Consider the following 27119-nt stretch of genomic DNA (forward strand, 5'->3'; position numbering starts at 1 on the left):
GAAGATTAGTGTAAATTAAAGTATATAATGTTATTACCGAGAAGCTTGGAAGGAAGAAAATAGCAGTGACCTCTGTTTATTTGGGTCAATTGGCAATAAGTAGCACCTGCATTTAATTTTGAAACACGATGCCCACAACTATGGTTAGTGTTTAAATTAATTAACTAATTAAAATGATTAATAAACATTATACTAATATCCATCAGACTTTCACTTGTGCAAAACAATTGCCTTTTTAAAAAAAATGTTCTCCTAGTCTGATGTAAGTGTGCATTGCTGCTGACCATCCAACTTCTCTTCCTGACCCCCAGGTGCACTGACACAGTAAATGGTTCCCTCTCATCCCATTCTGTGCCCCCCTCCCTGCTTTGGTGTCCATTATTGCCTGATCAAGCCTCTCAGAAAAATGTCCAAAGGCACTTCAAATGTTAAAAGTGCTATATAGTTGCATCAATGTAAAAGCAAAATACTGTGGATGTTGGAAATCTGAATTAACAAGGGAAAATGCTGGAAATAGTCTGCTTGTCAGGCAGCATCTGTGGAGAGAGAAACAGAGTTAATGAGCTGGATAATCAGACGACCACGAGGTTGGGACCCGGTGCGGATGGGCTTGGAAAATCATGGTTTTGTCAGGGATTGTCTTGGGATCCCGATGCCTCCAGGACAGTTTTGAATTTTTAAAGGGACAGCTGGAGGTGAGGGAATAGAAAACGCAGTCACTGTCAATTAGCTGCCCTTGAGCTTGTTAAGAAGCTTGGTAAGGGGCCTGTCTGTTCGGCACTGCAATTTCCAATGTTTTAATCGGCTGAGCTCATGCACAGCTGTTGGGTTCCCTGTGGGGCCCAAGTAGGTGCCTTTGAAGTTGCTGATTATTCAAATGTGTGGGACCAACTAGTGTCAGTACAAGTACTGCTTCTAAACTTGTCCTCCATGGCTGTTTTCCACCATGTTCGACCTCCTGGTCTGATGAGCTGCCTCTAATCATCAAGCCAGCAACAGCCCCCGATATGGCTGCTGACTGCCTTCACCACTGGCGACAGACAGGCAGCTCGCGCCTTTCTGGCATTGCTCAGTGCCATTAATCGGGCACCAAGCTTGTCTCCTGGCCAATTAAAAATCGCATCGGTGAAGCGACGCATCTCGGGCACAAGGCTGGGATCCTGAGTTCACCCAGGTGTCAGGTTCCTAAACCCACTCTGAAAATCCAGTCCAATGGGCAGAATTTTCTCTTGGGCATGTGGGGGTGGGTCCTGCACGCCAATGCGTAAAATGATGCGCAGTGACATCAAGCGTGCATCCCGAAGTCACCACGTATCATTCCGATTTTCTGTTCGGCTGCGCGCCCACCGAACTGTCAAAGGTCCGTTAAAGCCATTAATAAACTAATTAAACTAATTCTGAACGCTGCCCATCCAATCTTAAGGTTGGTGGGCAGGCAAAAAGCCCAAGTAGCCTTTGCATTTTTCATGAAACCTCATCCATGGGGGGCGGGGATGAGGCCTCATGAAGGGTTTATTAACTTAATACATATTTTTCAAACATTTGATAAACATGTCCCAGTTCATGCGATGCTGCCACATGAGGGGACGTGTGTAAATGATTTATCACTTTCTTTATTTTGAACTTTGAAACTTGCCTTAATCTCCGAGGCAAATTTCTGCTCCCTTCTGCGTGCCTGCGTGAAAGAGCACAGGCCCTGATTCTCCCTCTCCCCCCCGCCCGCACAGGTACCGGCAGCACATCACGCTGGGTGTGCCTTAGTTGACCTGCCCACGTAAAAATGGTGGCGCGCAGCCGATTGCGGGCGGCAATCAGCTCCGCACCTGCCAGCTCAAGTTCTGTCGAAGGGTCATGAGGACTCGAAACGTCAACTCTTTTCTTCTCCGCCGATGCTGCCAGACCTGAGTTTTTCCAGGTAATTCTGTTTTTGTTTTTGTTTTGGATTTCCAGCATCCGTAGTTTTTTTGTTTTTATATAGGCAGAAGATTCTGTCCAATGTATCAGGCCAATGATCTTTCATCAGATACTTGCACAGCACCGTTGTTGATATGGTGTCTTTAAACCCCAAAAGTATTTAATCAATGTTAATGTAACCTTTCACTTTATTGGAGTGTGAAAGAGGAGGAAAAGGGAGCATCAAAAAAAGTCTGATTTGCAAAAGGATTAAATATATTAAAAAAAAAGTTTAGACCCTATCACCCACACATCATGAATGAACAATTCTTCATTCATTGTGCCTCACACAACTTCCCATCCATTTTTGGCCAACAGTGTGGAATTTTACAGGTTTTTTGGTTATGTTCTTATTGTTTGGCACCCTTCCACGGGAACACAAAACAGGAATGCAACACTGAAACTGATTTCATATGGACATGCAAGAAATATAGTGTGTCTGTTTCAGAGAAAGTCCCACTGGGAACTTGTTAAAAATGTTGGTGGCTCCAATTTCAAGTAACCTTACAACCGGATGAGCTTCCCTAAGACTTCAGTACAATGCACACATTGTTATTATAATTAATAAGGACACAGTTTCTCCGGTGTCATACAGTGCCACTCTGCATAGATGGACGGAATCGGGTGCAAGTATGTCTTTCGTTATTGATGATTAACGTTTGTAAAATGGGCAAAAACACATTACACTTGCCTCTCCATCAGACTGAATCCTGCAGATTCAGAATCCGAGAGAATATAAATGCAGACATGCACATTCAACACACTGGGGCTGCAATTTTGCCACTGTGATAAAGGAGCCAGATGTAGCAGCGTTAAATACAGGCAGACACAGATCTCCAGAGCAGCTCTATTGTAAAGGCAACTTGATTCAACCAGAATAAAGACTTGGGAAATGGTCCATTCAAATGCAAACTGTTGTAGTCACTGGGGTCTCACAGCAATTAATGTTTTGAATAATTAATCAAAGTCCATGAAAAGGGAAATACAAAATGACTGAAATAGCTCTTTTGTATCAAGGATGGTAACAAAATAACCAGGGAGACACTAAGGTGCAAGCATTTTAATTGATTCCACATTACTACTGATTTTCTACATAATGCAAGGTGCAAACTCATTCTCCACAATTTACAAAATACAGTAATTATGTTACTGCAATAAATCTAACTGAGAGGAAACCAAACTTTACTGCAGCTGCTAAGCGCTGGGTTACGGCAATAACAATGAGTCATTTAAAGAGGAAGGCCACAAAAATCTATGAAATCCTCCTGTCGATAATTTTTGTGACATGGTCAGTTGGAAACCACAAAAAGCACAGAGGAAGTGGGAGAAGCCCCATTATATTTTACTCAGTTTCAATAAAGTACACAAATTTGATTACCTGATTATAACGCATTGATTTTCCCCATCAATAATCATGTTCCGAAACATGTTATCTGCCAGAGCGTAGATGTGAGGTGGGTTTTCATAGGGGGCCTGGATTATGAAGAAACAGGTAATGTTAGTGAAAGAATAGAGATAACTGTCACAAATCCAAATAATAAACTATCCCCATGACACCAGATGACCAACAACTGCATTTGGAGAGACCATGGGTTGTAGGGAAATGAGATTCAGGAGCAAGGGGCAGAATTTCATGGCTCTCCATGTGGCAACTCCCTTGCCCGCTGCTGGGTGAATACCAGTGATGGTGGGATGGGGCCCTTAGCTGGGCATTAATTGCCCACTTAAGCACCTCAATTAGCATCCGAGAGGGAAGGCCTTCAATGAGCCTTCCCACCTCAAACTTAATCAGGCAGAAGTGCGAATGCAGCGGGGTCCCATCCTGCACCCGCCTGCCTGGTTAAATGCCACTCCCACACCTCCAAACTCGCTGCTGGGAGGAGGCATTAAATTCTGGCCAAAGGAGACTTTTACTTCAAACACATAATAGGTCAAGAACACTGATCCCTTGTAATTTCACTGCAGGAAAACAAGGCACAGTCTCTTAATGTATCTGCACCATTATTTTAACAAGGCACGAATCCATTCATTTCAATACCGCTACTAAAAACAGTAAAGAGGGTGCCAGATTTTAGGTAAACTATGCTCTTGGGTGCATGATAGGAAGATCTATCAAGTAAAAGAAAAGTGATTGAGCAAGTTGAAATGCTGCATCCAGCAATAAACAACAGACAAGGTTAGAGATTGACATGGTTAGAGATTACAGAATCTTTACAATGCAGAAGGAGGCCATTCAGCCCATCAAGTCTGCACTAGCTCACTGAAAGAGCATTCTACCTAATCCCACTCCCCTGCCTAATACCCATAACCTTATTACCTGAATGGCTATCAGATTATTATCTGAATGGCTATAAAATGAGAGGGGGGAATGTGCAACGAGGCCTGGGTGTCCTTGTACACCAGTCACTAAAGGTAAGCATGTAGGTGCAGCACGCGGTAAAGAAGGCAAATGGTATGTTGGCCTTCATAGCCAGAGGATTCGAGTACAGGAACAGGGATGTCTTGCTGCAATTGTACAGGGCCTTGGTGAGACCATACCTGGAATATTGTGTGCAGTTTTGGTCTCCTTATCTGAGGAAGGATGTTCTTGCTATAGAGGGAGTGCAGCGAAGGTTTACCCGACTGACTCCTGGGATGGCAGGACTGACATATGAGGAGAGACTGAGTCAATTAGGATTATAGTCGCTGGAGTTCCGAAGAATGAGGGTGGATCTCATAGAAACCTATAAGATTCTAACAGGACTAGACAGGGTAGATGCAGGAAGGATGTTCCCAATGGTGGGGGAGTCCAGAACCAGGGGTCACAGTCTGAGGATATGGGGTAGACCATTTAGAACTGAGATGAGGAGAAATTTCTTCACCCAGAGAGTGGTGAGCCTGTGTAATTCATTACCACAGAAAGTAGTTGAGGCCAAAACATTGTATGTTTTCAAGAAGGAATTAGATATAGCTCTTGGGGGAAAGGGATCAAAGAATATGGGGAGAAAGCGGGAGCAGGCTCTTGAGTTGGATGATCAGCCAAGATCATAATGAATGGCGGAGCAGGCTCGAAGGGCTGAATGGCCTACTCCTGCTCCTAGTTTCTATGTTTGCATATTCTCTCTTTTCAGGTAGTAATCCAATTCCCTTTTGAATACCTTAATCAAACCTGCCTCCACCACCCTTTCAAGAAGTTTGTTTCAGACTCCAACCACCCTCTGGGTGAAAAAAAATGTCCTCACATTTACTCCTTTTGCCAATTATTTTGAATCGGTGCCCTCTAGTTCTGAATGTTCTCGAGTGGGGACAGTTTCTCACTACTTACCCTGTCCATAACCCTCAGGATCTCGAATACCTCTATCAAGTCTCCTCAATGACATTGACAGAGGAATGTATGAAGATATGTAGTGATGAGTGATTGACTAAGTTAGAATAGGGTGGTTGTGCAGATGTAGGATTAGTTAAGGCTTGGAGGAGAGGTATGAATGGAAAAATATAAAAGTATTGTATCATCGACGAAAGGTACGGAGAAGAAGACCCAAGAGGAAGAGAGGGAAGAGAGAAGAAAAGGTTGAAAAGAACTTTGAGACTCGTGGTCCTGCACTTCTTCGCTCAACATCGAAATAGAGTCATATGATCCTGTATGATGCTGTGTATCGCTGCCTAAACATTGGTAGATGTTAGTCCCTGCTTTATAACCATGAAGTATTACACACAGCCTATGGCTGTCATGATCGATTCCTGTAAAGAGCAAAAAGTAAAAACTTACACAGGGGTACTTTGTACAAGTCTGTTAAACATTGGCACGTTAATATCCCAGTGTAATTCAAGGGCTCAATGTCCAATTATTTGTCTGTCTTTAAAAGAATCATCAGGTTTATTATACCACATATATACTTGAGTACAACACTCCTTGTTCACTTTAAAGAAAAAAAGTGTCACAAAAAATCTTCAAAAGGTAGTTGTACTTTGATACAGCACAGAAGGAAGTCATTTGGCCCATCATGCATGTATCAGCCATTTGAAAGAGTATCCAATTAGTCCCACTCCCCTGCCCTTTCCCCATCTCCCTGCAAGTTTTTCCTTTTGAAGTATTTATCTTGAGATGTTCTATCATTATTAAATTTATTCCAAAATGTATTCCAGGTTGGTGAGCTATATTTTGGGTGGAACAACTTTTACCCCCTTCCTAGATGGTATTTAAAATGTTTTTAAAAATGAATTCTGCTACTGTTCTCCCATCCTTGAGCTGGAATAATGATGTCATTAATGTTGTTAGCCCTCTCTCTTACTCACTCAAGAGGCAAATCAGTAACCATACAACCATATGGAACATACAGTTGGGTGGAAGATTTCCATTATTTATAACCAGTCATAACCATGCATAAAGCACAGGCAAAAAATCTTCACTATGAAAAGCAGAAATCTCCCCAACCCACGCCAGTGTGTATTCACTTTCACAGGCCATTGGAGAGGGATCAGGAGCAGGAACTGGGGCAGATTTCCACTGCCCATCCCACCCTGTCCTATCTTCCTCCTCCCACTTGCCTCAGGGCAACTGTAGCCAATTGTGATGCATGTGGTACTGTCTAGGTGAGGCACTGATCCTGGGATCCTTTTGGCCGGTGTGTGGTCATGGCCACAACAGGTGGTACATCAATCAACTGAGAGCTGAGTGAGATCTGCCTGTGTGAGTGTTAATCTTTCTTCAAATATCAAGCTTTTCATCAAGTGAACTGTACTCACTGCTCCTTGATACATTTCGATTTCCTTTTCTCCAAAGTACGGCATTTGTTTGAATGGGTTCACGGAGATAAGCACAGGCCCAATATATGTCTGCACAATCCAGGTTAAGGTTCCATATATTGGCATTGGACAAGATATTAAGATCACTGTGAAAATAGTGACAGTGGGTAAACAAAGATCTTGTTCAAGCCTCAGAATGAGAGGCATCACCTTGGAAAACCTGTAGTTTACAACGGGTTTCTTAGTGTCAACATTTTCTATTGAGGAGATAGCAAGATGACCATTTGTACATTTAAGGTGCTAAATTCAATGGAGGTGTAAACCCGCCAGGTAATTTTGTGCTTTGCTATAATCTGAATGCCATTCCCAACCATCTGATTCCTCTCTAAAGGATTTAAATCATTCCACATTATATAATGCTGCCAGAGCTCTGTTCCACATTCACTGTCGGCTGTGTTTGTTGATGCATTCAGACACTGAAAGACGAAGAGGTGGTGAGGGGACTGGGGGTGGTGTTGGCAGATGGAGGAGGACAATATTCACATTACAGAGAGGAAGTTCCAACAGATAAACTAGAGTTCACTGTGTCCCTTAAACTGTTTTCTTCCCTTCAATGAAGGCTGACTCTAGCTATTTTATATAAAAACAGAAAGTGCTGGAAAACCTCAGTGGTCTGGCAGTAGCTGTGGAGAGAGAACCAGAGTTAACATTTTGACTTGAATATGACTGTTCTTTGAAACTGTTATTTTGTAGACTGTTTATGGCCTGTTTAAGAGTGGCCCTGTAGAGATTATTTGACAACAATTCAATATGAAACAGGTACGCTGGCAGTAGCTGATATGCAAGGCGCTGCAGGAGTCTATTGGTTGGTCAGATGCACCATTCAAGCAACAATAACAATGAAAAATAGTCACAAGTAGCAACCTTGCACCTGAAGACTTAGAACACTTTCCGGATATTAACAATCAAGCTAAGCACACAGTACATACACAAGAAAGCATATCAGGAAAGAACGAACGGTTGCAACCTAATTTAAGGATCAGTATGTTTTCTATAAACTATTTATATTCAGAATGTTATCTTAATACCAGCACAACTCTATTCAATGAGAATGGTAACATTTCCTCCAGGCATAAAAGTAAAAATTTTAATTGAAACGGATCATTATCTATAACCAGAAAACTACCCCCTCCCCACAATGGATATTAACAATGAATTCCCAGAGCTGCCATCTCTGACAGAAAGAGAGTGGTTACAATGCAGAAACAAACCATTCGGCCCAACAATACAATGTTGGTAATACAGGTTAAGGTTTCATATACTGGCACTGGACAAGATATTAAGATCACTGTGAAAATAGTGACAGAGGGTAAACAAAGATCTTGGTCAAGCCCCAGAATGAAAGGCATCAAGGTGGAAAACCTGTAGTTTACAACGGGTGTCTTAGTATCAACATTTTCTATTGAGGAGATAGCAAGATGACCATTTGTACATCTTCCCTCAATTCACTCTACTGCATTCGCTGCTCCCAATGTAGTCTCCTCTGCATTGGAGAGACCAAATGCAGACTGGGTGACCGCGTTGCGGAACACCTTCAGTCTGTCCGCAAGCATGACTCAGACCTCCCTGTTGCTTGCCATTTCAACACACCACCCTGCTCTCATGCCCACATATCCGTCCTTGGCCTGCTGCAATGTTCCAGTGAAGCTCAACACAAACTGGAGGAACAGCACCTCATCTTCCAACTAGACACTTTACAGTCTTCCGAACTTAATATGGAGTTCAACAACTTCAGATCATGAACTCTCTCCTCCATCCCCACCCCCTTTCTGATCCCCCTTTTTCCAATAATTTATAAAATATATTCTTCTTTTCTCACCTATTTTTAAATTTATTTCAATCTATTGTTTTATCTCCACCTTTTAGGCCATTTTGATCCCTTCCCCCCCACCCCAGCCCCACTAGGGCTATCTGCCACTTGCTTGTCCTGCTTTCTACCCTTAATGCCCCCATTAGCAAATTCCTTAGATAATGTCACCACTGTCAACACCCCTTTGTCCTTTTGTCTATGACATCTTTGGCAATCTCTTCTTTGCCTCCACCTATCACTGGCCCTCTATCCAGCTCTACCTGTCCCAACCCCCTCTACCAGCTTATATTTCACCTCATTTCTCTATTTCCTTAGTTCTGATGAAGAGTCATACGGACTCAAAACGTCAACTGTGTTCCTCTCCGCAGATGCTGTCAGACCTGCTGAGTTTTTCCAGCTATTTTTATTTTTGTTTCAGATTTCCAGTATCCGCAGTATTTTGCTTTTATTTTTATTATAAATACAATGTTGGTGTTTATCCTCCACACTAATTGCATTTACCCACCTGACTTCCATGTCCCTTCAACTCTGCTTCCTTCATCCCTCTGTCCAACATAATCTTTAATATTAGCATAGATTCTGTTTTATTCATTAACCCTGGAAATGAATTTAACAGCCTCACAAACCTCATTTCCCCTGCTTTCTGTTCTAAATCTTACATTTAATATGTGGCTCTTCAATCTTCAACCCTCATCTATTGGGTAAAGTCTTCTATCCTCTCAATGTCAACATCGTTCTAAACACTATCATTATCATTCCATTGTCTGCATTTATTCGAACAAAAAAAAAGGCAAATTTTTCCAAGTGTTTTTTCTTACCTGTACACCATCACACCAGACAACATGCTACTGATTCTCTACTGTCACCTCTCTAAATCCTTCATATCCTAGCTATAATCTGGACTCAAATACTGCACACAGTATTCAACTGATCTCTAAGTTAATAAAGGTTATAATGTAGAATTGAAACATTATATGCTCCTGTCTAATCAGGAATGCATTTCCAAAGCTTGTTAGAGTACGTAGTAGAACACAGGGCGGAATTTATTATCCTCTCCTGTGGTGGGTTTGGTGGTGGGGGATCATTTAAAATCGGGCAGGAGGGTGCCAGCTGAGGGACCCCACCACCTTCCCGCCTCTTCCCCGATTTAAGTCTGGGGTGGGTAGGCTCATGGGCAGCCTTCCCACCCCACCACCAATTGAGCCCCTTAATTGGGCAATCAATGCAAACTTAAGGGCCTCATCCTGCGTCGCTGGTGTTAACCCAAAGGTGGGAAGGGGACTCGCCATGCGAGAAGGCTGAATAGCAAACTCTGTCTGGGTTGCTTCTGGGGAGGAGAATGTGGGTGGGGGGGGGCCTGGGTGGGGGGATCCCTGTTTCAAAGACACAGGGCTTGGTCAACGGACACAGGAATGGGGGGGTGGGGTGGGGGGTGGTGGAGGGGACTGCTATGAGCCAACCCCACCCCTGCTCCCCGTCCCACCGCCCCGCCCTTCCTGTCAATCCCCCACCCTCTCTTGAACCCCACCCTGTGATCCTTTTCCCACCATCATTTACCTGTGGCCGGCAGCTCTTGACGGATGGAGCTCTGCCTCTGGGGCCTTGGGGAAGGCCCGCTGCTGCCCAGTTAAGTGCCCAATTGGCACTTAATGTGACAGTCCTACCCAAAGAGAGGCACCGCTCGGCTCTGTCACCTACATTAAACTCCATCCACAATTTCAGTGTCATTTCCAAAAGGAGTTTCAAAGTCATCACCAGCTTTACTGCGGCCTTAGCGCTTGAAGAGAAGCGATTTGGGGCAAAATAAAACTCATGGTGACATTAAAAAGCATATTCAATAAGAAGTACTTTTGTTTCTAAACTAGTAAAAGAATACTGTTTGAGACATATTCTATTCCAGTGTAACCATTCTGCTGGCCAGGAACTCGGCCTCTGAAATTACAGCATTGCAATTTAGAGAAACAGCTTTTTTTCCCCCCTTTTGTAAGTAGCCTCAAAACTCATCTGCAGAATAATTCAATACAAATCAGCTTCATGCCTTTTTTTTCCCAAAGTCCAATGCCTGTGTAAATAATGACAGTCTTGTTCCATGAACCTATGAGAGTGTCACATTTTGCTAATATTAGTACAGGGCACCCAGTTAAATTTTAATCTAGGGGTAGACAGGAACATCGGGTTCCTTTTCTGAAGTTCTGCTTTTGGAGTGATTCGCGAGTGTTAGTCTGCAGTATTATGAGGCCATCACCAACCTGCACTCACACCCTACAGCCTCGCCTCATAGAATGACTCACTGCCTTGCCGTTTTCCGGTTGTCCTTTTCATCAAGTTCCCCAGACAAGAAGGACTTGCATTTATACGCACCTTTCACAACCTCCGGTGTTTTATAGCCAAATGAAGTACGTTCTGAGGTGTAGTCACCGTTGCAATGTGGGAAACATGGCATCCAGTTTGTGCACAGCTGCCATGAGCAGCAATGTGATAATGACCCAGATAGCCTGTTAGTCGAGGGATAAACATTCCCCAACTAACAGGGTTGCCGGGTGCTGTTTGCCCAGACCATTCTGTACTGGCCAGCAGGAACGATGTATAGGGGTTTGATTCAACAACTGACTTCAGGTTTGGGAAAGAGTTGCAAGGGCAGTTGTGTGTCTAGTGCCACACTGTACAATACTGTAGGTGGACACCAATTTGTACCAGCAAAAGGAAACAATCTAAAACAAAACTATGGGAATTCCTTGTATGGCTTGAGGTGTAAATGCACGGCAGATGGGTATGAAGGTACAAAGACAAGATATTCCCAAATTCAATCTCTGCTCTGTGCCAAGTTAGTTGATCATGGGCTGAAATGCCTTCCTGGATGAGGGAAGGGGGCATCTTTGTTCCTGCTCCCTATCTGAGGTTCTCGAGATTAGACATTGGGCAAGAACAGACTCAGCACCCTCCATGGGTGAATAGTCTAGCAAGGATCACTGACTGGACTTTTTAAAAATTTATCCATTCACAGGATGTGGGCTTCGCTGGCTGGGCCAGCATTTATTGCTCATCCCTAGTTGCCCTTGAGAAGGTGGTAGTGAGCTGCCTTCTTGAACCGCTGCAGTCCATGTGGTGTAGGTACAACCAAAGTGCTGTTAGGAAGGAAGTTCCAGGATTTTGACCCAGCAACAGTGTGAAGGAACAGTGATATATTTCCAAGTCAGGATGGTGAGTGACTTGGAGGGGAACTTCCAGGTGGTAACATTCCCATGTATTTGCTGCCCTTGTCCTTCTAGATAGTATTGGTCGTGAGTTTGGAAGGTGCTGTCTCAGGAGCCTTGGTGAATTCCTGCAGTGCATCTTGTAGATGGTACACACTGCTGCTACTGTGCGTCGTTGGTGGAGGGAGTGAATGTTTGTGGATGTGGTGCCAATCAAGCAGGCTGCTTTGTCCTGGATGGTGCCAAGCTTCTTGAGTGCTGTGAGAGCTGCACTCACCCAGGTAAGTGGGGAGTATTCCATCACACTCCTGACTTATGCCATGTAGATGGTGGAAAGGCTTTGGGGAGTCAGGAGGTGAGTTACTCGTCGCACGATTTCTAGCCTCTGACCTGCTCTTGTAGCCACAGTATTTATACAGCTGGTCCAGTTCAGTTTCTGGTCAATGGTAACCCCCAGGAGGTTGATAGTGGGGGATTCAGTGATGGTAATGCCATTGGACGACAAGGGGCAATGGTTAGATCCTCTCTTGTTGGAGATGGTAATTGTCTGGCACTTGTGTGGCGCGAATGCCATTTGTCGCTTGTCAGCCCAAGCCTGGATACTGTCCAGGTCTTGCTGCATTTGGACATGGACTGCTTCACAAAAGGAACAGCAAGGCCCTACAATGCTGCTGCCTCCTGTGAAGCTGGATCCAGAAAGACCTACACTTATACAGCACTTTTGATGAGCAATGGACATCTCAAAGCACTTCACAGCCAATGAAGTACTTTTGAAGTGTAGTGTAGGATTGTAATATAGGAAATGCAGGAACCAGTTTGGACACAGCAAACTCCCCCAAATAGCGATATTGACGAGGTAACAATTTGTTGTGATTCTGACTGAGGAATAGATATTGGCAGGGAGAACTCCCTTATTTTCTTTGAACTAGTGCCATGGAATCTTTTACATCCATCCATGCAGGCAGACGGAGCCTCAATTTAATGTTTCATCTGAAAGACAGCACCTCTGACAATGCAGCACTTCTTCAGTGCTGCACTGGAACGTCAGACATGATTTATGTGCTCATGTCTCGGAGTGCAACTTGAACCCAGGATCTTGTGACTCAGGAGGTGAAAGTGCTCCTAGCTGATCCTACTATCCAACTAGACAACACCTCCAGGAAAGGAGGGTATGAGATGAGGGGCAGAGAAGGTGAACACAAACATTAATGCTGCAAAATGTCTTCCAAAGAACAGGAAGTGATGTAATACAAAAAAAATACAATCATGTGACAGGTCAATGAAATTGCCAGAATGTTTACCCAAAATCTGTTTAGATACAAACATTAAAGACTCTGCCAGGCCCCTTTCAGAAGTGACTGTGTTTGGTTTGCACAATGAAACCTCAGCCACCCACAAACAATACTCACTTTCAATGGCCCAATGCTGTAATCCCTGGCAGCAGTGACACAGCCTGGCAACATTATTTCACGTGTCCCTGCCTTTATTCTCAGTCTGCCAGTCAACACAATGCGCAAACCTTTGAAAGCTTATGTAAAATAAATAAACCGATCAATTATTAGCCAATATGAGGGAGTAGGCCTGCTTTGTGTACTCAGCTCAGCAAAATGAGGATCGCTTCTTAATCTCTGGGTCTTTGAAAGGATTAAAACGTTTAGGCTAATTTGAACACTTCTTAAGTTTTGCTGAATGGAAGCATTTTAAGTTTCACAAGAAGCAAAATAATTTCAAATTGGCATCTCCCCACAAGTTTGCATTGTCCAGTTCCATTCACAGGCAGTGTCCTCAATGATCACAGGAACTTTTAACTGAAAGAAGAACTGCTGTGACAGTCGGTCAACTAACCTTCTAAATACGTCTAACTTACATATGTACTGCTGAAAATAAGTAAAAATGTAGAGGCAGAAATTTAGTTACCATACACCAGAAAATTTGTGCCCCATTTCAATGCTGTGGCCTCCACCCTGGCCATTGACCATCCTTGGACTATCCTCTCGAACTCAAGTAGATATCACCTGTGTAGATATCACCTGTGTAGATATCACCTGTGTAGATACTACCATATATGCTATTTCTTATCCACTGAATGTGTTAAAAGCACAAAAAATAGTAGCAAAACAGCACGCTCTAAATACCTCAGACTGATGTTCCCCTTCCCACGTGCGGCGAAGCTATCAAAATAAATTCACGTGCAACTCTGTGCACCGCACACATCTTCCTGCAGCCATTGTTCCAAGGTGATTCCTGCAGGAAGTGTGTGAAAACTGCGGGCTCAATAGTCCCAGACTGTACACCTCCAACGATCTCTTAGCAACCAGTTCCAGAACACTATCAATCGAGACCTAGCGTAGATCATCAGCCTGCACTTTTAAACCAGTGATTGGTATGTGGTGTGGGGACCAAAAATGAGGGCAGAGAAAGTTCAAAATGGCAGCAAGCATCAATGTCACTGTTCATAGACATTCCAAAGAATGTTCATAGAACAGTGACTCGAAAACGCCAGAATCATCCCATGTCAACAAATATAAGACTTACAGTTATATATCACTTTTCACAAGCTTAGGACATTCCAAAGAGCTTTAGAGCCAATGAAGTACAAATGCTAATTTTGTACTTGTCGAGTTGATTCCAGTTACAGCAAGAAAACATGAAATCCTTTAAGAGTCAGTTAGGCACCACAGACAGCAGAGAGGTGGAATACTGAATGGATGAATTGAAAGAGACCAAACGGTCTTCCTCATCCACAATTGATCAGAAACTAGATGCTGACTAGTTAACAATGGATTCCAGAACGAGGAGCTGCTACTGATGTACTCTTTCTCCCTCCCTCATTTTCTTTCCCCTTCCTCTCCTGAACGTGTTGAGTCTGTACTTAAGTAATGTTCCTCAAACACTCACACCTCCTGGCATCCCATGAAATCATGTCCAGTCTTGACAGTGAGGGTTATCAAGCTATTGGTCCACAAAGGACATCATAGCCAAGGCCGATCCTGTCTCCATAGGTGTACTTGCAGCACAGCTTTCTGGATAATGGGAAGGAGTAGGGAATCCTGGTAGATATTCTCCTCCTAGTCCAGTGGAGTTGAAGCTCCATCGCAGCTGAGAAAGTTGAGCTCAGTACAGAATACAGATTGGAATTGTTGTTCTGTAGAACCCAGCTATTCACTGGCTAACCTTGCAGATTAACAAAAGCCTTAGTCAGCAGTTGGGCACATGAGCCAGATAATCGCAGCTTTCTCCCATTACAATATGTACATTGGAAATAGCTTCCTTTCAGCGGGATTTGAGTTGCATTAAAGTGAATGGCGGAGAAAAAAAGAGCAGACACAGAGCAATAACAATGCCAAGTCAAATTTGTTCTCTGTGGAAAAACCTAGATATATTTTGAATGCTGGCTTGAATGAATAATAATAAAGACAACATATACAAAAATAAAAGCATTAAATACATGAACTAGTCAGCAATTTTGTATTAAAATCTCTTTCTGGATGAGTCAACATTAAAAACCAAGCCTAATTAATCAAGAGTTGCTTTTAAGAATGACATTGTGTTCTAGTCAAGACTTTTGTAATGATGATGCTCTGCTCAATGCCCAAGTGTCTTTTTACTGTGATGCAAACTTGATATTAAACAAGAGAAACACAGGCAATCACACCAAAGATGTTCTGTGAACAGCAAGTAGCTCCCCCACCCCTTCCCCCACTAAAAGCTTTGCTTTTATGGTTTATTTGGGAAGGAAAACATTTGGTCTAGGCACAGATTAAAGGGCAAATATTTATGCAATAGCTGGAATCTCAGGTCATGTGATTACCATTTTAAACAGGATTTTTTTTGTTGCCAAGGAAAATGAGTCTTCTCCGTTTAGCCTTTTGATTTGGAGGCCAGTCACAAGCAGAAAGGGAATGCTGCATGGTCAGTACTAACAAAAGTTTATTGATGGGCAGCATTGACTTGGGAGATGCCTGGAGTAATTTTTAATTAATTCAAATGCAAGATCAAGATTCCCAAACCCTGTTAGACTGCCTTCCTGTGTTTGTTAAAAACAAAATACTGCGGATGCTGGAAATCTGAAACAAAAACAAAAATACCTGGAAAAACTCAGCCTGTGTTTATTCTCTGCCTGGATTTTATGTCAGGCTTTGAAAGGATACAAAAATATAGTCATCCATGTATCGCTTCTTCAGGTTGTCGACAATGCCATCTTCTGTGATTTTCGTGAGAAGCACCATGTCATCCACTCCACTCTGTTTGACATTGTGGCTCTGCCAGTGGTATCTGTAGTGACCTTTGCTTCCCTACAGAAAGAGAAGGATGGGAAGAAACTTATGAATCATGGTGCCAACTCGTTTGCTTTTAACTCTCCAGCAGCAATGATGCAGTCAGTGCTCCCACTGTGACTTCTGTTGTTGGAACATTTAATGCTATAAGAACACCAGAATTATGAAGGATGAGAAGCAATAATTTAAACCATTAGCTCTTCCCTCCAGTACTAAGTCTCCACTTATAAAACCTCATTTTGATCATTAGAAATATTTTTGTTGCTACTCCCTCCCTATTATCCTGAACATTTATCACTGAGGAAATAAAATCCTTCCTACTGTCTATTTTAAAACTATTTCTGATTAGTTTAAACATGTAGCTTAAAGTCCTTAATTGGAAGTAGCATTCTTACGAGTGGTAATTATGAAATCTTTGGACTCAGAAATGCATATGTATGATAATTAACACATTTTAAAAACATTCTTCAGGAATCAGAAACACCTCAGTGAAAAATGTCCCTCAACTATACTGAGTTACATTGGGAGTCACTGGTAAGTGGCAGAAGGTTGCCACGGTTCCACATTCTGTGTGGGAGACTGAATTGGTGAAACAATGGGAGAATCTAATGAAGGCAGCAGGGGTCTCGTTACAGAACTGTTGAGAGCCTGCACTGCCTTTTTTCCCCCCAGGAAGACAGCAGGGACCCTTCTACCCAGCAGCAGAAATACACCCGATCAGAGGCGGACAGCTATTCACTGCTCCGTAATGCCACCGAGGAGGCTGTGGTTGCTGCTGGTACTATACGTATCTGAGGCCCAGGGTCGCCGAGGGAGCCAGGCCTTAGGTGAGTGATGGCAGGACGAGGGGGTCACAGGGGATGTCGGCGGGGGGGTTGGTTGGCAGCAAGGAAAGAGCAGTGGCTTCCATGGCCTCCCTTTCCCAGTGCTGGGTCCCTCGATCTGGCACTGTGTCTTTGAATGAGAGACCCCCACACCTTCTGGGACTATGCAAGCAACCCCGATAGGGTCTGCTTTTCAGGCTTCCCCCAAGGTGAGTTCCCTGCAGTGTGGCGAGGCCTTTAAGTGGACATTTATTGCCCACCCAAGGTTCTCAGTTGGCAGCAGGGAGGGAAGGCCATTCACGAGGTTCCCCCCCCCACCTTGGGCTTAATCGGGATAGAGACAGTAACGTGGCAGGGTTCTCATCCCTCACTCTTCTGCTCAATTAAATCACTCCTTCAACCAAACCCGCCACCAGGTGGGCATTTTACTCCACCCAATAAGTGCGAGCAAACTCACATCAGCTTTGTAAAAACACTGCCACTTTGGAGTTAAGAACAGTGCTCATCAGCTATAATACTGTGGAGGGTTCGACTCTGAACAAGGAGCCCTTGGAGCATAAATACTTTTTTCGTGCTGGCTTATGTTATATCAATAGAAACTGGACTGATAATGTTGAAACTTGTCTTACTTGGAACCCTGATAGATGAAAGTTCCTCTCCTTTTGCTATCAGATCAGAGTGGATACATTGTTGGTAAGTACAACCTTCAACACTCATTGGGGGAGGGGGTGGCAGTGATGGAATAGAAGATCAATCTTGTTTCAGATCATAAGAATCTCTATACTGTATATTTCAGCAGAGTTTGTAATCATCTCTAGTATTAGAAGAATATAATCATGGCTTCTGTGACAGATTTACTGAGTGATCTTTGTTGCTTTTGTAAAGGATAGAATATACCATCTGAGTTTGACACTGAACTGAATGGGTTTGCCTTTTGTTTATGTCTTAGATTATAAAAAGCCCCTGAACAGATCCAGACTGGTTCTCAAATGTCTTAGGCTTTTGATATATTCATATATAGAGATTGTCACTATGCTATTATCCTCAATAGATGAATTATCAAAAACATGCTTCATCTTTCAAAAGCTGGCCAGATGGCCAAAACAGATGTTGGAGGTTCCTGCCAATGACCAACAACCAATCCAGTTTCTTGCATTGTGCCTTTGTTCTGATTCTTAAGTGTCATGGAATCTTAAAGCACAGAAGGAGGTCATTCAGCCCATCATGTTAGCGTTAGCTCTTTGAAAGGGATCAAAGAATTTTACTGAGGCTTAAAGTTCTGTAACCGGAATCTGGAAATAAATGCAGAAAGTGTTCCTTTGGATCAATTCATCTGCTTCCAACACATGTACAGGTTTCACGAAGGCAGGTTTCAGCAGCTCTAATGGTATGTGCATGTTACAGAACTGCACCACAGAAAATCTTAGGTTATTTTTGGTACATGAAAAATATCTTTAAAATAACGCTGAGATGACAGTTTTTTAAAATCATTTGTTTTACATTTGCCTGTCTATGATTTTACTTTTTGATGGTATTTGGCTTGCATGAAATGGTCTGTTAGGATAATATTTCCAGCTGGTTTGGAGAGATTTCGAGCAGGAGTTGAGTGAACCATATTATATTCATACAGTGCAAGAGTTCAACCGTTGAACTGTGGCAATGCTAGTTCAAATAGTCCAAGCACAAGTTCCAGTTGGTGCAGAGGCTTTCCCATGGAAACTGACTGTTGCATTTATCCCAGGTATAAAGTATTGGAAGAAGCCCAGGCTATAATAGAGGTCAGCATGCAGCGACCTTAGACAAAAAGACCTCAGAATGCGCACCCCATGGCTCTGAAGTATTAGCTCGTAGATGCACCAGAAAAGATTGGGGTTTGATCCCTGCTCTGTACTGCATTAGCCAAACTCAGCTGACATTCTTGTTAAAATTAGCTTCAATGTTGCTGCTGGGAAAGGGAAAAGTCAACCAGGCTTCCAGTCCTACAATGCTACTCAATGACTCCTGGTGAAAGACCCCATTTAAGGATTATGGGTGAGCCCCCACCAGACTAGTAACTGGCCTGCTAACACTCACTCATACATATTTCCATTTCATAGCAATCAGGAGTGAGAACCCTGGCATATTCTTCCCTCTGCATTCCCCCTCTGTACCAGGGACACAGAGACCAACTGCAGTATCATTACCACTAATAAACCAGCTCAGGAATTAGTTTTGTTTTGGATCTTCTTGGTTCTTGAGTTTTTGTTTACTGTATGGAGACAGGCAGTACATCTCAAATATACTCACGTTGCCAACTTTGTGGAAGTGTACAAATCATTTAAAAATGTAAAATATGTCCTGTACAGCAGAAGTCAGCTCCCATTTGCCCAAGGGCATATTAAAAGTTCTGTACATGGCAGATGGTGGAAGAATCTTATACAGTAATCAAGGAGTGCCAAAACATCATAAATGTGCTAACTTAATTCAAAATGATTTACCTTGAAATGTACCTTGTCTCACAGACCATATAAAACTTCATGCTAGCAATCATTAGAAATCTAGCTGTCATAGATGGGGAGCAAATCTGACTGTAAATGTTTCACTCAAAGTCAGGTGACACACTAAAGATCTGGCTCCACTGAAATATTGAGGATATGAATCTCTTGCTGCAATTCACATTGTGTTACAGAAAGGTTATGAATTATACAATTAATACAAGATGAGTGGAGCCTTTTGCTCAGTTGTTTATTGCTGAAATATTTTAAGCACTGCTGCAACATAGACCCCAAGAAATGATGATATGACATTGGTCCTTAATTTTTGTTTGGCAGTCTTTGCTTCTTATTTTAAGGGAAGTGTTATTCCATCTAAAATAAACAGGGGTGCCTCAAAATATAGATGATTATCGTATTAAAAAAAGTGTTTATATGCTCACAATCAAAAGCAGTGGGTGGTATTTTATGCTCTCCCCCACGTGGTGAGTTTGGAGGAGGGAGGGTATTTAAATCAGGTGGGATGGTGGTGGTGAGGTCCCTATAATCCTCCTGCCTTCACCCCAGATAAGGTCCTGGCGGGAAGGCCCATGTATGGCTTTCCTGCCCCAATGCCAATTAAGGCCCTTTAATGGGCAATTAATGCCCAATTAAATGCCTTGTCCCTCTGCCGCCGGTATTTAGCCAGCAACGGGCAGGCCTGTCACCAGGTGGAGAGCATGACATGCAAGCTTGTGTGGGTTGCTTGTGATCTCCCGGGGTGGGGGTCCCTCATTCAAAGGCACTCAATGCCTGATCAAAGTGATCTGCTGAGAGCCCTCTCAGCCTTGCTGCCAACCCCCTACCACCAGCCTCACCCCACAACTCTCACTCCACAAAACCCCATCACTTACCTCTGGGCTGGATCACTCCATGATCCTGGGCCTCTGGTGGGAGTCATTCTGACAGCTGCCGCCACCTCCCCAGTGGCACTACTGGGTAAAAGAGCTGCTGGCCTCTGATTGGCCAGCAGTTCTCAGCAGGCAGGACTTCCTGCCTCCAGAGTCCTGATCCAGTGGAAGGCCTGCCAGTGACCTCCCAAATGCCTGATTGGCATATAATACCAGCAGGCCTTCCTGAAGGAGGCAGTATGGTTCTCTCTTTGGCTCCCAAGCCGGTGGCTGAGACCCCCATGGACTCCATAAATTTCCCTTCAGTAATTTCCAATCTTATGGCTCTTCTGGGAATATTGGCAGTCACAAAGGTTGCCTATTATACAGATGTATATTTCTCCATTACCTAGAGGATAATGTGATACTTAATGCAAAAATCACATTTAATGCTTATGTGTGAATAAAACCAGCTGGAAAATGTATCCATGAATATTCTTCAAAATTCTTATGCCTATTCTCATCCTGGGTTTTGAAATCCCTCCATGGCCTCGCTCCTCCCTATCTCTATAACCTCCTCCATCCCTACAATCCTCTGACATATCAGCACTCCTCCAATTTTGGCCTGTTGCACATTGCTGATTTTAATCTCTCCAGCATTGGTGGCAGTGCCTTTGGCAGCTTAGGCCCCAAGCTCTAGAATTCCTTCTCTTTCTCTCAAGTGCTAAGGAACGCAAGCTCCAACAACTCATCGACACCAACACCCATCTCAGACCCTCCACCCCTGCCTGTTCCTCCGTCCCCACCCCATCTTCCAATCCCAGCCCCGGCCGTGTATTCACTATACCCCCTGACCTTCCCCTCTCCGACGCTGAATGTTCAGTGCTCAGCAAAGGACTTAGTTTCATACCCTTACGCCCTCATCTCAATGAATTTTGGGCTCGGCACGATGCTGAACTCTTCTTCCGCCGTCTTCGTCTCCGGGCTCACTTCTTTGGGCTGGAGTCCTCTCCCCTTTCAACGGATCCTTTTACCCACCTCCAATATTCTCCCTCCACCTGGACCCCTCCCTCTGGATTCTTACCTTCTCTTGATCTTTTCATTGAGATCTGTCGGCGCGACATTAGTCGTCTCAATTTCTCTGCTCCTCTCACCCATTCTAATCTGTCTCTCTCTGAACTTACTGCACTCCGTTCTCTCAGGTCCAACCCTGACATTGTCATCAAACCTACTGACAAGGATGGTGCTGTTGTTGTCTGGCGCACTGACCTCTATCTCACAGAGGCTGAGCGTCAACTTGCAGACACTTCCTCCTACCTCTCCCTGGACCATGACCCCACCACTGAACATCAAGCCATTGTTTCCAGGACTGTCACTGACCTCATCTCCTCTGGAGATCTTCCTCCCACAGCTTCCAACCTGATAGTGGCCCAACCTTGGACGGCCCGCTTCTACCTCCTACCCAAAATCCACAAACAGTACTGTCCCGGTAGACCGATCGTGTCAGCTTGCTCCTGCCTCACGGAACTCATTTATCGTTATCTTGACTCCCTTCTCTCTCCCCTTGTCCAGTACCTTCCCACCTACATCAGTGATTCCTCTGACACCTTACTTCACATCAACAATTTCCAGTTCCCTGGCTCCAACCGCTTCCTCCTCACTATGGAAGTCCAATCCCTCTACACCTCCATCCCCCACCAGGATGGTCTGAGGGCCCTTAGCTTCTTCCTCGAACAGAGGCCCAAACAATCCCCATCCACCACTACTCTCCTCCGTCTGGCTGAACTTGTTCTCACACTGAACAATTTCTCCTTCAACTCCTCTCACTTCCTCCAAATAAAAGGTGTGGCTATGGGTACTCGCATGGGCCCCAGCTATGCCTGTCTCTTTATGGGGTATGTGGAACATTCCTTGTTCCAGTCCTAGTCCATCACCCTCCCACAACTCTTTCTCCAGTACATCGATGATTACTTCGGTGCTGCTTCATGCTCTCGTCGGGACTTGGAAAAATTTATTAATTTTGCTTCCAATCTCCACCCCTCCATCATTTTCACGTGGTCCATCTCTGACACTTCCCTTCCCTTCCTTGACCTCTCTGTCTCAATTTCTGGTGATATTGTCCACCAATATTCATTACAAGCCTACCGACTCCCACAGCTACCTCGACTACAGCACCTCACACCCCGCTTTCTGTAAGGACTCCATCCCATTCTCTCAGTTCCTTCGCCTCCATCACATCTGTTCTGATGATGCTACCTTCAAAAACAGTTCCTCTGACATGTCCTCCTTCTTCCTTAACCGAGGTTTTCCACCCACGGTCGTTGACAGGGCCCTCAACCGTGTCCGGCCCATCTCCCGCGCATCCGCCCTCACGCCTTCTCCTCCCTCCCAGAAACATGATAGGGTCCCCGTTGTCCTCACTTATCACCCCACCAGCCTCCGCATTCAAAGGATCATCCTCCGCCATTTCCCCCAACTCCAGCATGATGCCACCACCAGACATATCTTCCCTTCACCCCCCTGGCGGCATTCCTTAGGGATCATTCCCTCTGGGACACCCTGGTCCACTCCTCCATCAACCCCTACTCCTCAACCCCCACCTATGGCACCACCCCATGCCCACGCAAAAGATGTAACACTTGCCCCTTTACTTCCTCTCTCCTCACCGTCCAAGGGCCCAAACACTCCTTTCAAGTGAAGCAACATTTCACTTGCATTTCCCCCAACTTAGTCTACTGCATTTGTTGCTCCCAATGTGGTCTCCTCTACATTGGAGAGACCAAACGTAAACTGGGCGACCGCTTTGCAGAACACCTGTGGTCTGTCCGCAAGAATGACCCAAACCTCCCTGTCACTTTATTTTAACACTCCACCCTGCTCTCTTGCCCACATGTCTGTCCTTGGCTTGCTGCATTGTTCCAGTGAAGCCCAACGCAAACTGAAGGAACAGCACCTCATCTTCCGAGTTGGCACTTTACAGCCTTCCGGACTGAATATTGAATTCAACAACTTTAGATCTTGAACTCCCTCCTCCATCCCCACCCCCTTTCTGTTTCTTCCCCCTTCCTTTTGTTTTTTTCCAATAATTTATATAGATTTTTCTTTTCCCACCTATTTCCATTATTTTTAAATCTTTTATGCCCTGCTAGCCTTTCCACCCCACCCCCAATAAAGCTGTACCTTGAGTGCCCTACCATCCATTCTTAATTAGCACATTCGTTTAGATAATATCACCACCTTCAACGCCTGTGTTCTTTTGTTCTTTTGTCTGTGACATCTTTTAATTATCTGCTCATATCACTGCTTGCTTGTCCCTACAACCACACCCCCCCGACTTCTCTTCCCCCCACCCAAACCCCCCCCCCCCACCTTAAACCAGCTTATATTTCACCCCTCTCCTTAGATTCACTCAGTTCTGTTGAAGGGTCATGAGGACTCGAAACGTCAACTCTTTTCTTCTCCGCCGATGCTGCCAGACCTGCTGAGTTTTTCCAGGTAATTCTGTTTTTGTTAGTGATGTCTGTGTCTATGTATGTGTGTGTCTTAATTGGATTAAAGTCAGCTGGTCTAGAGGCTTTGATGAATAGAAGAGAAGTAGGTTTGAAATGGTAATTAGGTAAACATAGGGAACCTACAAGGTGAAGTGAAAAGGGGGTAATTTGCATTTTTAAATAAACCATTCAAATGAATGGGTGAAGTATCACAACTAGCCAGAAGCTAAACAATGTGTTTATTTTTTCAAGTACTAATAAAATTGGTGCTATGAAAGGGGTTTTAATGTTAGAAGTGAAGTTCAAAAGACCTAGTGATACAATGAGAATTTGCATTCAGAAGAGGAAATATATATAAAGGAAGAAAAGGCTATTGGTAAAGGAGGAGGGATTCTAAGATCTAAAGCCTCTAGCCTATAAGCCTCAAACCACTGTCTGCAAGGACCCAGAGCTGAAAGAAACTCATTTTGAATTTGACTGTCCAGGGTGTGCTTTGCCAGGGATGTGTTTACTGTTGCCTTAATGGAGGTGTAACTGGGAGTCAGATTAATTAGGGGATTTTTGTAGTTATTATAGCAGTAATTTTGTAGACATGCGTATGTGCTTACAACTTTTCTTATATTAATAAACGCTTAATTTAGTTTTATAAAAAACCTATTGAGACTTGGTGGTCTTATAACTACTGAATTCAAAGCCTGCATCTCGAAACATTCAAATTGCAAAAATAGGTTATGACAGTTGTTTCAACTTTCCCTCTGGTATTTGAACAACTCAGTATTTGCCATCAGCTGTGTGATAATAAAGGATGGAGTCATTAGATGTGCATTTGTAATGAGAAATTATGGTGGGTTTGAGATACAAGTAAATAGTTTGGATCTAACATTTGCATTTTTACATATGTTGAGAGTTTGTTTGAATATCAAAGGGAAGTCAGAGATATAAGAAACATTTTTGCATCTTATAGCAGTTCCATGGGTAAATACAAGAGGGTATGTTACATTTTATTGACCCAAAAGCAGAGACAAAATAGAAACGTGAAAGATTTTACTTTTTTGAAGGATTTGAGTTTCAAAGGGGTGCGAGAACAATGGAACCTGAGATGAAAGGGGGAGAAAGGTATTTTAGAGCTACTATGGAGAGTTTAGTTGCTAGCTATAGGTTGGTTGGCAGTTGGCTATGTACGAAAGGTCTCCTGGAAACAGCTCTAGGCTGGGAGAAGATGCAGTTTGAATCAGCCATCCAGTCAAGCCAGAAAAGTCTTGGAAAAAGCAGTCTTGGTCTTAAGTCTTGGGTTTCCCCAGCAGAGTGAAAGAGAGTTTAAGAGGTCATGTGGCATGCCTTTATTAAAGCTACGGCCTAGGGTAATATTACTGGACTTTTATAGTTAAACATCTAAAAGGGAGTGTTGCCTGGATGATGATGATTACTTGTGGGTCTGACTTAGTAGGGAGTCTTTTGGGGGAATGTTTTGTAAGACCAATTCTAACTGTGTAACAGTAATCTTGTGTGCCTATGTTTTATTTTCTTCTTGTTAATAAAACATTTACTTTTAATTTTTAAAATCCCAAAAAAGTGTCACTGGATTTCACGCTGCTGAGATCAATATGTTTTCTTCTCATTTTCAGAATACCAAAAAAGGGTATGATGGCCCGTAAGCCAAGTTTCCTCTGGGATTTCGTGTGCTCAGCAATTAACATCTGCTTTGGTCATAACAGATACTCCTTACAAACTACTTCTGACCATCTGCCTGAATATCTTCTTAAGTGGTTCAGTATCAAATTTTGTTTCATAACGCCACTGGAAAGCATGTTGGGATTTTTTATTACATTATAGGTGCTGTATAAATGCAAATTGTTGCTGTTAGGCAAACAGTTATCCTGGTATGGAAGCCGAAATAGAATTTGACCTCTTGATAGGCAGTTGTCAGCCTTGATTCAGTGGTAACTTGCTTGCCTTTGAGTCAGAAGGTTGTGGGTTTAAGTCCCACTGTAGAAACTTGGGGACAAGATCTGACCTGACATTCCAGTGCAGTACTGAGGGGATGCTGCACTATAAGAGGTGCTGACTTTGGATGAAACATTAAATCCATCTGCCCTTTCAGGTAGATACGAATACAAATTAGGAACAGGTATAGGCCACTCGGCCCCTCGAGCCTGCTCTGCCATTCAATAAGATCTTGGCTGATCTAATTATAACCTCAACTTCACATTCCTGCCTACCCCCGATAACCTTTCACCCCTTTGCTTTACAAGAATCTTTTTACCTCTGACTTAAAGATATTCAAAGACTCTGCCTCAACGACCTTTTGAGTACCAGAATTACAAAGTCTTAATCGTCAGAGAAAAAATATTTCCCCGTCTTTGTCTGAAAAGGGCGACCCCTTATTTTTAAACAGTGACCCCCTAGTTCTAGATTCTCCCACAACAGGAAACACCCTCTCCACATGCACCCTGTCAAGGCCCCTCAGGATCTTATATGTTTCAATCAAGCCGCCTCTTACTCTAATCTCCAGCGGATACGAGCCTAGCCTGTCCAGTCTTTCCTCATAAGACAACCCGCCCATTCCAGGTATTAATCTGGTAATCTTTCTCTGAACTGCTTTCAATGCATTTACATCTTTCCTTAAATATGGAGACTAATACTGTACACAGTACTGCAGGTGTGGCCTGACCGATGCCCTGTATAACTGAACCACAACCTCCCTACTCTTGTATTCAATTCCTCTCGCAATAAATGATTACATTCTATTAGCTTTATTAATTACTTGCTGCACCCACATACTACCCTTTTGCAATCAGTGCACAAGGTCACCCAAATCCCTCTGCATCTCATGGCTTTGCAATCTCTCACCATTTAGATAATATGCTTCTTTTTTTACTCGACCTGCCAAAACGGACAACCTCACATTTTCCCACATTACACTCCATTGATTGGCACCACATTCACAAACATTCGCTCCCTCCACCACCGGTGCACAGTAGCAGCAGTATGTACCACCTACAAGATGCACTGCAGGAATTCACCAAGGCTCCTTCAATAGCACCTTCCAAAACCCACGACCACTACCATCTAGAAAAACAAGGGCAACAGATAGATGGGAACACCACCACCTGGAAGTTCCCCTCCAAGTCACTCACCATCCTGACTTGGAAATATATCACCGTTCTTTCACTGTCTCTGGGTCAAAATCTTGGAACTCCCTTCCTAACAGCACTGTGGGTGTATCTACACCATATGGACTGCAGCGGTTCAAGAAGACAGCTCACCACCACCTTATCAAGAGGCAATTAGGAATGGGCAAAAAATGCTGGCCCAGCCAGCGAAGCCCACATCCATGAATAAAAAAAGGGAGGAGACCCTTCTCATCTATCCATTCAAATACAGTTCTAAACGGGTGCCTGGGGGTCAATGGATTCACAACAATAGTCACTGCATTTTGAAAATA

General features: G+C 43.6%; 1 protein-coding gene across 2 annotated transcripts in view; it reads right to left on the minus strand.

Annotated features, from left to right (window-relative positions):
* The window catches only part of myo1ea (myosin IEa), a 154144-nt gene that overhangs the window by 90789 nt on the left and 36236 nt on the right, over positions 1-27119 (minus strand). For both annotated transcript variants that reach the window (XM_041174806.1, XM_041174805.1), the window contains exons 2-4: positions 15894-16037; positions 6679-6768; positions 3332-3426 (exon numbers count right to left, since the gene is read on the minus strand). In XM_041174806.1, coding sequence (XP_041030740.1) covers positions 3332-3426; positions 6679-6768; positions 15894-16037 — 329 coding nt within the window. The remainder of the gene's footprint in view (positions 1-3331; positions 3427-6678; positions 6769-15893; positions 16038-27119) is intronic.

The sequence above is a fragment of the Carcharodon carcharias genome, chromosome 26, assembly GCF_017639515.1.
Source record: "Carcharodon carcharias isolate sCarCar2 chromosome 26, sCarCar2.pri, whole genome shotgun sequence".
Lineage (NCBI taxonomy): Eukaryota > Metazoa > Chordata > Chondrichthyes > Lamniformes > Lamnidae > Carcharodon > Carcharodon carcharias.